The 13,133-nt window shown below is 33.2% G+C and overlaps 2 protein-coding genes across 2 annotated transcripts; one reads left to right on the top strand and one right to left on the bottom strand.

The window, feature by feature from the left end:
• The first annotated feature begins 1,022 nt into the window (after window positions 1-1,022).
• Window positions 1,023-5,253, top strand: LOC114419116 (SRSF protein kinase 1-like). Its single transcript, XM_028384722.1, has 4 exons — window positions 1,023-1,541; window positions 2,507-3,292; window positions 4,445-4,492; window positions 4,579-5,253. Exons 1-4 carry the CDS (start codon window positions 1,359-1,361, stop codon window positions 4,897-4,899), a joined length of 1,338 nt encoding a protein of 445 aa, XP_028240523.1. The 5' UTR covers window positions 1,023-1,358; the 3' UTR covers window positions 4,900-5,253.
• Window positions 5,254-10,180: 4,927 nt separating this feature from the next.
• On the bottom strand, window positions 10,181-12,394 carry LOC114419125. Its single transcript, XM_028384735.1, has 2 exons — window positions 12,217-12,394; window positions 10,181-11,824 (listed from the first exon to the last, which is right to left on the bottom strand). The coding sequence occupies exon 2, from the start codon at window positions 11,514-11,516 to the stop codon at window positions 10,389-10,391; it is 1,128 nt and encodes a 375-aa protein (XP_028240536.1). The 5' UTR covers window positions 11,517-11,824; window positions 12,217-12,394; the 3' UTR covers window positions 10,181-10,388.
• Between the last annotated feature and the right edge of the window lie 739 nt (window positions 12,395-13,133).

Raw genomic sequence — 13,133 nt, forward strand, 5'->3', positions numbered from 1 at the left:
ATTTATAAAATATTATCTTTCTCTCCCCCTCATCATATTATGTATGCTTTCATGCCTTTTTCCAACTTCGGCGTCCATTCTATTTCCAAAATTACAAATCACTTTCTACATGATTTTATTTCTAATTATACCAATCTATGTAATTAGAACAGGATGCCTATTCCAATTTACTCCACTACTTTTTACGGTCTTATACTCTTATTAATTGTTAGCTTTAAACGGTATATGAAATCTTAAAAGGGAAAAGGAATGATTGATGAAATTTAAGAGCTTACCATATACATTAATAATCTCAGTAACAAATAGAACAACGATTAAAATGGATAAGTTAATGAAACACTTTTAAAACAAATTATTGTCCTCAATTTTATTTTATTTTTCTTTTTGAGGTAGATCCTCCTCAATGATGTACTTGATATGTGAGATATAATTTATAAATTACAGAGTAATTGTAGCTTATTGGTTACATATTAGTTGTAGCTAGACATTAAATGAATAGTTTGAAAGATGTTTTTATTCATCAAGTGAGTAGTTAGAAAGAGACTGACCTTGAATGATCAACCAGGCATTCAATTATGAAAAGAATAATACGCACGAGATACACTTCCTAATTACCATTAAAAAACACAAGTGATTAAATACGTGAAATTTTAGTTCAACATTATTGATGGCACATTAGACTAATAAGTCAAATAAAGTCAACAAAAATTCAAACCCAATAAATAAACCAAGAATTCCTAGTTTTAACTCATCAAATTATCGATAATTATCTAGCTCTAGCTCATTACTACCTGCGAACCCTAAAATAAAAAAAACAAACAAAAAAGCCACACATAAAAAAAAAAAAAAAAAGAGAGGTGCATGATGTTAGAAATTACAGGAACTCACAAACCTGTTGAAAAGGATGATTACTCCACCTCACTTGGAAACAGATGCAATTTATTGAATCCCGAAAACGGTCAATGTCACAGGTAAACCAACCTCGGAAAACGAAGGGTATAAGCGTAAATAAAAGAGGGTGGGCAATGAAAATTAGACAGAATGCGAAAAATAGAAGACCCACATTTCACAGCTAACACATGATGATCACATGAAGAAAGAAAGAAAGAAAACACTGAGAAAAAAGTGGAGGAATTGCATCTTGCAAAGGCCACACATACTGCAAATACAATAACAACAACAACACTCCATCCTCTTAAACAAACAAACAAAAAAAAGACTTCGCGTCCAAGCAATTTCCCAGTGACATAAAAAACCCAAAACAATTATCATCAAAAGGGGCAAACTTTGAAACCAAAATCAGATTTTTTTTTATTTATTTTTTATTTTTTTGGTGAATCTGAATAGATCAGAGGGTGATGTCGTGTTCGTCGTCATCGGGGTCGGAGGAAGGTGATGAGGGATTCGACTCTTACCGGAAAGGAGGGTACCACGCCGTCAGAGTCGCCGATCAGTTCGCCGCCGGCAGGTACATAGCGCAGAGAAAGTTGGGTTGGGGTCAGTTTTCCACCGTGTGGCTCGCTTACGATACTAAAACTGAGGTATGTTTCATAATTCATACCCATCTTCCTTTTCTTTTTCTTTTTCTTTTGTCGTTTTTTTAATTGTTTTCTTCAAAAGATGTCGTTTTGAGACTACCCGTTTTTGTTTTGGGTTCTGGGTCTGAAGATTTCGTTGTGTGTGTTTTGTTGGTTGAAATTTGCTTATGTTGTGGAGGTTCCGAGATCTTCGGTTTTTTGTTTACTTCCTCCTGACATATTTATGATGTCGTTTTCTGTTTGAGATTATTTGGCTTCTTGATGTGGATTGCCACTACGGCTCTATGAATCTACGATTCCTTATTTTGCTCAGCATGTGTCACAAAATGAAATCTATGCATGTTGGAGTAGCGGAAAATGGCGAATGGTCCTCACAAAACGTGACCACCTGGTTTCACATGGATGATGATTTGTCTGTATGTAGAGGTGCAATAAATGTGCCCCTGCTGCGCCTGTTTGGTGCTTTTGTGTATTAAGCACCTTGGTAACCGTGACATTCAATTGTTTTCTGTGTTTAATAGATATGTATTTAACTTAGTTGAACGTGTATATGGAATGGTAATAACTAATTATCGTTATGAAGTTAGATTTTGATTCGGTGAGTGTTAAAACTGACGAGACTTTTATGATAACTGCCATCTTTATAGATCCAAGGCTTGTCCTACCGTAAGTCACTTAACTTGTAGGATCTTGCTAGAGCATGAATTTAGAAAGCAAAAAAGGGGGCAAACCAAAAGAAAGAAGAAAATAAGATTAAGTTGTACAGCATATACACAAGGACACTCTCCACTGATGCAAGTGGGGTGGTTCCTCGGTGAAACAATAGTCTTCTGGGCACTGTCTCTAAGAACCATGTCCGAGTTCATCCTTTGTTCATGTATTTATGTTTAATTCAAAAACCTTCTATGAAGGTGAAACATGTATGTATTTTTTTGTATCTTATCTGATTTTAAGATTGTGGTTTTCAGTCATATGTTGCTCTCAAGATCCAGAAAAGTGCAGCTCAGTTTGCTCAGGCTGCCCTTCATGAGATTGAACTTCTTTCATCCATTGCTGACCACAATCCAACAAATTCAAAATTTGTTATTCAATTGATTGACCACTTTAAGCACACAGGTCCAAATGGGCAGCATCTTTGCATGGTCCTTGAGTTTCTTGGCGATAGCTTGCTTCGCTTGATCAGATACAACCGCTATAAAGGTCTTCCATTGAATAAAGTTAGAGAGATTTGCAAATGTGTTTTGACTGGTTTGGATTACTTACATACTGATCGTGGTATGATCCACACTGACCTAAAACCTGAAAACATTCTTCTATGTTCAACCATTGATCCTGCCAAAGACCCTTTAAGGTCTGGACTTTCCCCAATTCTTGAGCGGCCTGAGGGAAACACAAATGGTGGAGTTACAAGTCTTATTGAGAAAAGGTTGAGAAGGAGAGCAAGGACAGCAGTTGCTAAGATATCTGGAAGAAGAGCATCAATGGGAGGAATAGGAGATGCTGCAAAGACTGGTAGAAATATTGATGGGATTGATGTGAGATGCAAGATAGTAGATTTTGGAAATGCTTGCTGGGCTGATAAGCAGTTTGCAGAAGAAATACAGACAAGGCAGTACAGAGCACCTGAAGTTATACTGAAAGCTGGCTATTCCTTCTCCGTTGACATGTGGTCTTTAGCTTGCATTGCTTTTGAACTTGCCACTGGAGATATGTTGTTTACACCCAAGGGCGGACAAGGTTTTAGTGAGGATGAGGTATGATAATTTCACTAATAAACTATAATGGTTTAATTGCATTCTTTATCTTATGCATGTAGAATTTATGATAAATGTTCTAGCACAAACTGTGTAGCTTAGATTTCTTTGCCATTATTGAAAGATAAAAATATTTATACTTAATTCGATAATTTGATTAATGAGTTTTGGTAGGAGGTTTGGGTGTGGAATAGGTGCTATAACTAATTCTTGATTATTAGCTTTGGCAACATGCAACTTATGCTGGCGCATTTGGTTGGAGCATAACTCTTTAAGGAAGTATTTTTGGCTTCAACTTGGCGCAAAGCATGTGATCTGTTTAATGCAGCATGATTATCTGAAACGATATGAAAAAAATGGTTGAATCATGTTATCTTTTGTATTTATTACTTATAAATACTCTTATATTGCTTTTATTGTGGGATATATGAAAGATAACAAAATACATAAGAACAAAATTCATTGAATCACCTTGTTAAACCAGTACATCAGATGTCAGGTTGACAATTTTCTACACCACTTAAGCATTTTTTGCATTTGTCATGAAAAACTAGTTTTAATAGTAATTGTATAGTAATGTCTCTAGTGCGAGGATTATTTTATAATTTTCTTTTGGTTCGAGATCAAATGTCATACCTTTATTGGGAATGATCTTATGTAACAATTTATCTAAAAGTACTTATTGTTTCTATCTACTTATGATCCTTTTACATGCTTCAGCCCTGTTGTCAGTGTAACTAAAAAATATGTTTTCTGGTTCTGAACCATTTCTGAAAACGAGTTTTTATAATCAAAGGATGAAATTCAAAGTTTCACGCGAATAATCTGTGATTAACAACTCTTGAAATAGCTGAAGAAAGCTATCAAATTGTGGTTTCCACCATTAAAGCTTTTTATTCTTGGGTGGTCTTGATGAAAAGAAAAGGAGTCTAAATTAGGTGTTTGCATCATGAGTTTCATGCTATTAACATAAAATTTTAACTGCAATTGCTGGAGTCAGAACTATGCTTTGATTTATTCAGGAAAAAAAAAATCTCTATGATCATTAATGTTATAGGTCACTTGTGATTGCTTAAACTTGTTGAACACAAGTCTCTATCCTTCAGATTGTTTTATACTAGAATAACAAACTCTGCATTCTGTTGATTCCAGGATCACCTTGCCCTAATGATGGAACTCCTTGGAAAGATGCCCCGGAAGGTGAGAGTACACTCCCACTGTATGTTTATATTATTTCTTGAAGAGCTATTTCTATTCTAGCAATATCTAATTCTTGTCAGTTGCAGATTGCTACTGGTGGAGCTCAATCCAAGGATTTCTTTGACAGGCATGGGGATCTAAAAAGGATTCGAAGGCTAAAATTTTGTCCACTTGACAAATTGCTGACTGATAAATATAAATTTTCAGTGAATGATGCTCAAGAGTTTTCAGAATTTCTTTTACCACTCTTTGATTTTGCACCAGAGAAGCGACCGACCGCACGACAGTGCCTGCAACACCCATGGCTGAACTACATGGAATCTCCTCCAAATGAAATGAGAAATGAATCTGCTGTGGAAAAGGTAGATGTTGGGATGAGCAACCTTAAAATCAGGGTGGAAAAGTGAAGGGGTAAATTGTGTTTTGACAGTCAAAATCTAAGGCACATCTTTAAGCCCCTCCTTCCACATGAACCACTATTGATTGTGATTTATTTTTTTTGTTGAACTTTAATAAGATTTTTTCTATTGGATTATTAACTACAAAGATGTAAATCAGTAAAGAATTTTGTTCCTCCAGAGATATCTGACAGCAGAATCTGCGTGTATATTGTTCACATGTTGTAACTTGTAAGTCATGGCATGACATTCATTCTTGTGTTTTCCTTTTTCCCCATTGAGGTCAAGACTCATAGTATAAAACACAGGATAGGAGAATTTGTTGATTCTAATGTGAGGACTTTCTATCCTTTTAATTTTATAGTTTTGGCATCTTGTCAACAATCATGTTATTATCTGTGTCAGTGTTAAGCAAGACTCAACACTTTTGAAGAGGGTTTACCTAGGGTGTGTTTGGATAAAAGTTATATTCAACGTAATTGTCTTTCATCTCAATGAGTCTAGCTATGTATGCATATACGTTGATTTCACGTTAAACGGAAAAAACATGTTTTTCAAAGCCAAAAGGACAATGCAAGTATAGTGAAGCTTTTGAATGAACGCCCGGTGCGTTTAGTTGAACATTTTTGCAAACAAGCACTCAATTTGCTTCAGTTTGGTGCATTAGAATGTATTTTTTTTCTATTTATGTTTTGACAAGCTTCTAACTGCAATCAAAACACACACTATAGCAGAGTTTTGATGTCAAACACTCAAACTTAACACTAGACGATGGTGCATTCTTCAAGCTTTGAAGTATTTTTTCACTCTTTCTGTTTTTGTCAGTTTAAGCTTTAAAGTTTAAATGGAGCTGGATTGAAATGATGCTAGGCACAGCTAGGAGCCTAAGAGCAATGATGGAGTGGGCCCAAGAAGGTCCAACGGCCATTTTCCAATTTATTTTCATTCTAGCTATTTTGAGAGAGATTGTGTTTGTAAAGATGAATTAAAAAAGAATGAAACTGAAAGTGTGAAGGATGAAAAGAGATAAAGAAGATTATGATAAAGAACTTTGAATTGTTTTGTATAAATGAAAGTAAGTTAAAAAGATGTAAAATGTTTGAATTAAAATGGCTAGGTGGGCAATAAAATAAAATTATATTATGTTAATAGCCGCTTTATTATAGTATTATACTATTATGAATTTTGTTCATTATATTTTTGTACAAAAATATAAAATACTTCCATTAAGCATAAATTAATAAATTATTTAAGTATTATAGGTTTAAAATAATTAAGTTGCACAATGACTTATGTGTTTGGATGGGATTTGGGATTTCCCAATAAATTTAGTCAATCATAAAAAAAAATGTTTGAGAAATAAAAATTTTAATTCATGAAAAACTCGCGAATAAAAATTTTAGTTCCTATAACAATATTATTTATTTTTAATTCTTATATTAAAATAATGTAATTTTAGTCCATCATTATGCATGTTTTTAGTCTCCATTAAATTATTAATATACTATACTGCAGTATTAGTGTAAAATCACAATATCTAAATAAAATATTTTAATTTCTATTTAACAATAGCTATATGTAAATTGTCCTAACGTTTGAAAATTGTGTATCCTTAATGATTTTTATTTTATTTTTAATAAATTATACTCGCATTTCCTTTGTTTTTCTCAAATTGCATCCGATATTTTTTCCTATTTTTACACATTACTTTTATCCCCCTTCTTTTAACGTCGTTAACTAACGTCAATTGAAATATATGAATAAATGAAATTGTCCTAACATCTTTGTTAAATACTCAGTAATAAATTAACAATTGATCCTGTAAATGAATCTTTCTTAAGACAATAATAGTTTTTCCTTTAATATTTGACTTTTACTTCATTGTTGCTAACACTTGAAGAAGATGTAAATATTGATTGAGACATTATATCTAACACCTAGCCATTAAAAATAAATATTTTTAAGAAATGAGTTAAAAACACAAATGTAAGAGCAAAACACTAAAATTTGAAGCAAATGACCATATTCAATCAAGTTGCATTGCTGGGAATACGTCCAACAAAAACGCAACAATCAAACAACCTACACACACCAAAAAAATTAAACTAAAAAAAGAAGAAGGAAGGGTGTTAACACATGTGTACCAACAAGATAGGTTCACGTCCAATTAGAGAAAAAAGAAAAAGAAGGAAGAGTGTTAAAATATTTTTTAGGTTGATAATGATGTAATGTCTTTTATGGAGTTAAGAAGAAGAAGATAAGAATATTTTAGACATAAATTTTCATTAAAAGTCATGTGACCAACATGTGTCGACTTTCTATTAAATTATTAAACGGTGTTTAAGATGGAATGAGTTTGGGTGTAATGTGAGTTAAACAATTAAGTGATTTTTTATAGGTGCAAAAAAACACATGAGGAATGAGTGTGAGAAAGAAGATGAGAGTATTTTAAATATAAATTTTCATTAAAAGTCATGTGAGCTAAATAATTAAGAAATTTTTTGTAAGATGTAAAAAATGAGTAGTATCAGATGCAATTTAGAAAACACATAGTGGATCCAAGTGTAATTTATTCTTTATTTTTATTTTTAATGTTTACACCTCTCATCTTGGTACTTACCATGGACCTTGTTGTATGTTGGTTCATTAACAATCATTAGTTAGTTCTTTTACTCTTTACCAACTTAGTATTTTTTCTGTTATTCTGTTATAGCATGTAACAATTAATTAGTTTTAAGTTGGTTGGGTTAGTTAGGCTTGAAATAGTGCTTCTATTTCTTCTTCTTGTATAACCTAGATCATAAGAGAATTTTGTACTTAGAAAAATTTTGCAGAGATGGAATAAAGTGACTACTACGAGTACAGTACAGTTTTTTCATTCATCTTTTTTTTTTTCCTGCATTTTACTTATTCTTGTTTATACAAGAAACTTATTCTTTTATGAAGTAAAATCTGATTTTGGCACAACAGACCTCATTATAAATAATAAGAACATGTTTAACCATATCGAAAACTCAGCTTCAAGTTTTTAACAACTATCATGAAAACTCAATTCATAATTCATAACCTTCGAATACTAATAACTTATAGTAGTAAAACAATAGAGGTTTAAAATGTTGTTTTAACAATATCATTCAAACAGTAAAAATAATACTACTTCATAATCATAAGCCTCATCATGATTTATAAAGGAAAATGTTAATTTGTCAAGTTTTTTATAACATAAAAAGTACGTATATATTGATTGTTGGAGGATAATTCCGATATCACTGTCTTATTTTCTCGTATGGTTGTACGTGCTTATCCAAAACCAAAGTCCAAAGATTGCGTGACTCGAAGGAAGAAGTAAGAAACGCACCTCCTCTTTCCACGTCAGTAAATTTCAGCAATGGTTAGACACTTGTTTTATTTACCCAAGTCACTGCAACCAAGTTGTTATTACTCATTGCCATTTACTTTTGACGTGAATCTAGCTAGTTCTTAATTTACTTGTGCCTGCAAGAAAGTGGCAAACAGTTTCTAATTTCTAGTCTTGATGTGTTTAGGACTTTCCCATGTTCATAATTAGTTTGATGGAAAGTATAAACAAAAGTTATTCTCTTCTATGTGTAGGTAATAATTTATGGTCAATAAATAAGGGACACTTGTTTATATTTTATATTACAAATATTCTATTTAATTATTATTTTGAAATAAATCAAACAGATGGAATATATATATATATATATATATATATATATATATATATATTAAATTAAAATATTAAAAAATAATTTCAACTTTATCATACATTATTATTTTTTATTTAATATTTTTACCTTATATATTTAATATTATTTTTTATAGAATATATTTAATATTATTATTAAATGTTTCTTTTGATATTTTTATAACAATGTAAATAAATATGCTATCATTAATTCTTTGCATTTAATAATATTATTAAATACTTGCTAGTATGCTTATTAATATACATGGATTTAATGCTCTGCAAAGAAGTGTCAAGCCACATCTTTATTGCCTCAGCATTTTATAATAAATGAATGCATTTATCTATTCATTCATGTGACAAAATCGCCATGAAGCTATATCTGAATTTTTCAAATACTTTTCATAAAATGAGTTTAAAATACATGAAACTATGAAATGAAATAATATTCTCTCATGTACCAATGAAAAGTAATTTTCTGTCGATCTCAGTCTCAAATACTAAAATCAAAGTTTCACATCCGTAATTGTCCGCCCCAAACTCAAAATACGAGTCCAATGCATTCTTAATTTGAATATAAGTCGGAAATATTGATCCTCCAAAGTTTTTTATTTTTTTATTTTCTTACAGCAACATCGATCCTCCAAAGTTAAAACTTGTAGCTATTGCCAATAAATATAACCTGGCAGCCAAGCCAAACTTTGTATATGAACCCCATTTTACATTTAATTATTGTTCACTTACGTGCTCACTTTTATTTTTTAAAAGACATCTCAGTAGGTTGAGAGGAAAGAATATTTATAAATAATACATAACCTTAACTATTAACTAACGTGAGATTTTGTGACTACCGAAACAAATTAAATCAACTTCAAGTCTTTTTTTGACAGAAAAAAAAAAAAAAAGCAAATCCAAATGTTAGTCCTAGTTTATCTTAACGATACTAATTTCATTGCCTCCAGGGAATAGCTATCTCAAAAAGCAAAACATTGGTACCAAAAAAATGCTAAAAGTAAAACAATGAAAATGAACCCATTTTTTACTTTTAAACATCCCTTCGAATCCAAGCACATTGGATGTCCTGCGATAAGTTAGTTGTTGATAAAGATCATGGAGGCATGGGGTTTCAGAGTATTTTTGGCTTTAAGCTCACTCTTTTGGGGAAGCAAGGTTGGAACCTCATTTCCAACCCAAACCCTATATCCAACATGTCCCATTTGTTAGGTTAGAATAGAAAAAAGAAAAAAGGAAGAGAATTGTGTAGAATTTGAGTGTGCATGTACGTTTGATTGGATGAAATTGTGTGAAATTTTTTAAATTTTAATGTAGGTCTCACATTTTAAAAAATTTTATCTACCAAATAAATTTAATTTAAATATTTTCTGTCAATTTTATTTTATTTCGTGGCTAAAATCTTCAAAGCAAAATATTATCCAAGATGGAACTTTTTAGATGCGGAGGTACCAATGAGAACGATGCAATAACCCGAAGCTTATAAGCAGCACAATGGAAAAGCTGTTCAATTCAAGGCATCTTCCTATCTAAACACAAGCTTTGCCGTCAATTAACCCGAAGCACAACTTTTGAACCGAAAGAAGTAATGCAAGCAACTAAAAATCTAAATTTACATTTAGTCAGTTCAAATTCATTACAAAACCAAAGATGAAGAAAAAAAAAGGACCATATATGTAAAAAAAAAAAAAAACTTGATGGTTTCTACCTCAGCTATCAACTTCTGTGATGGTAGTTCTAGCCCCCAGTCATCTCAAATTAAATCTGAATCTGAATATTATGATTGCACAGCTTTATTTTGTTTGATACAAGCCGGTGCCTTCAACTCCTGGCATTTGCATGTTGTTGTAGCCTCAATTGGGATCACGCTATCAGTGGATGGCTCCATTGGAAACAAAGGGATGTTACCAACAGCATGATTGCCACCAGTGTTCATCTCAGTCAATGGAGCACTTCTAGCTCTCACACCTTCCTTTGGCAGTGCCCTATCTTTGGAGGTGCAAATGCTTAAGGGCAACTTCTTTAGCTTCACCCTTCCTCTCTTCCTACCTACAGAAGACAAATCTTCTGTGTTTTTCTCCTTTGATTGGCTTGATTCTGCTTCCCCATTATCTGTTATCTCCATTTGACTCTTCTTATCTTCCTTGTTCGAGCACACTTCTTGAATGGAGCCTTCAGAATCAACCTTACCCACCACGGCATGCCCATTGTTCAAAGATAAGCAATCCTGCCCAAGTGCCATTCGGGCATCAGAAACCTCAGTCATTTCAAAACTCCAAGAGTTCTTAGGTTTCTTGTGTTTACTCCCTTTTGAGTCTGAATTGGGAGAATTCTTTGAGATCCTAGGAGAACTGTTCATGGCGCGATGTAACTTCCTGGCCAATTCTTCATCAGTCCCACAATTTTCAATGGGTTGGTATTTTTTGTACAAGAGATGAACTGGGAGGTGCTTCTTGAGCTTGTTCTTCTTCAGGCTCCTCTCCTTGCTGCTCACTGCCTCTTCAGAGAAAGAGGCAACCAAATCCAAAGCCCTCTTGGCAGCTGCAACTGCCTTTGCTGCAGTCTCGGCTTTTTCCTCGGCTGCAGCTCTTGCAGCCTTTGCAGCTTTCGATGCAGCCACTGCTGCAGCTTTCGAAGCCTCCACAACCTCCTCAGGGGTAAGGTTAGGGTTATCAGAATGAGAACCCAACAAATTCTTAAGCCTGGCTTCAAACTCACTGGAATAGGAGGTTAAGGAAGGGGAAGCAACCTCGGAAACTGTAGTAACACAAGAAGCAACAACCAAAGGTGGAGATGCAGCAGCATCACCATCTGAACTCTGTTTTTTCAACCCAGCAAGAAGACGCTTCCGAGGGGGCAAAAGAACATCCGCATCCAAGTGATTAACATCACACACGTTCTCCATAATATACTACTCCTCAAGTAAAATCCAATTCAATGCTTCTCAACAAACAATTAAAAAATATTCACACAATTTAAATTCCAAATCCATTCACAATCAAATGTCTCTCTCTTATTTCCTGTTCTAACTCACAAATCCAATTCCTGATCAAGCGAAGAATTTGATAAAGAAAATAAAAAACTATAAGATTCTCAACAAACCCTACATGAACCTAGCCAAGGTGGTGGTGGTGCTTTGTTCCTCACATCAGGAAATGGAAATTCGATTCATCACCATCATCATCATATTACCCCATTTCAACGCTTCGGTTCCTGACCAGAAGAAAAAAGGAGAAAAATCAAAATCTAGCACAATCGATTCAATTTATCTCAATTACGAAAACGAAAAACAGAACAACAAAACAGAAAACACTAATCTCCGGGAAACCAAACAGAGCGTGCACGTGGATGCACAATTCAGCAAACAACAAAAGCAATTTTGAATTCAGAGAGTTATGTATCCAGAGCAGCAAAGTCATGCATAGCATAGCTTCTTGTTCGTTCACGAAAACACTGTTATTTCGATACGTTTTGAATTAAATTCAGATAGTGAATGAATCAAGAATTGAATCTGGATTCAACGGAATTAAGGAGAATAGATAAGAATTGAACGAAATTAAGGATCGAATTTGGAAGCATGGGCAGAGAAGGAGGCCCACAAGTACCTGATCCTGTGGAGAACTCAGAGAGAGAAAGACAAAACGGCGACGTATGAATTAGGGTTTTCGAGAAAAGAAAAAATAGGTGGTGGTGGTGGTGAAGGTGAAGGTGTAGGGGAAGAAAATCCAGGGCGTGCGTGAAGAAAAATAAAACCAAGAATTTTTCTCTCTCTCTCTTTTTTTTTTTCTAATTTATTTCTATTTTTAGTTTTGTATTTTTTATTATTTTATTTTATGTTTTACGAGGATGTCAGAAAGTGAAAGGAATTTGGATTAGTTCACTTCTGTTTCCGCAAACACGCACGCAAGTGAACATACGCCAATCACTCACTGCTCCGTTTTTTCTTTTTTTCTTTTTCTTTTTCCTTCTAATTTCTGTCAAACTAGGTCAGATCGGCCATTGTAACGTTCTTGTGTTGTGTCATTGCCTCCATTTTTCAACAACTGTCGTATTAATTTTTTCAACCTTACTTCTTACATATTCCAAAACACCATAATACTGTCCAGATTTCTGCTACTATTTACTGTCAGATTTATTAGAAGATAATTTATTTGTTTTATGTAAGTTATTCTGAATTTACTTTTATAAATTGGACACTAAAATTTGTTACTGTTATTACAAGCTGTAGTTATTAACAAAATGTATTTCATAATATTTACTACTGTATTAATTATGTATCATTTGTTTTAACTGCTGTTGTTTTGGTACTCAGTTTGACCAGATTTACGATGATATCATGATGTGATCATTCGAATTCAAAAGAAACATAATTACATATCTGAGATATTGCTGTCAACACCACTCAACAGTAATATTTTCTTTTTTTGTACAAACTCAACAGTAATGTTTACTGTAACACTTTATCTCTCCACAGCAATCTAGTAGTAATTAGCAAGGTATCAACATCAGAATGTGATTCATT

This window comes from Glycine soja, chromosome 1 (assembly GCF_004193775.1).
Source record: "Glycine soja cultivar W05 chromosome 1, ASM419377v2, whole genome shotgun sequence".
In the NCBI taxonomy this organism is placed as follows: Eukaryota; Viridiplantae; Streptophyta; class Magnoliopsida; order Fabales; family Fabaceae; genus Glycine; species Glycine soja.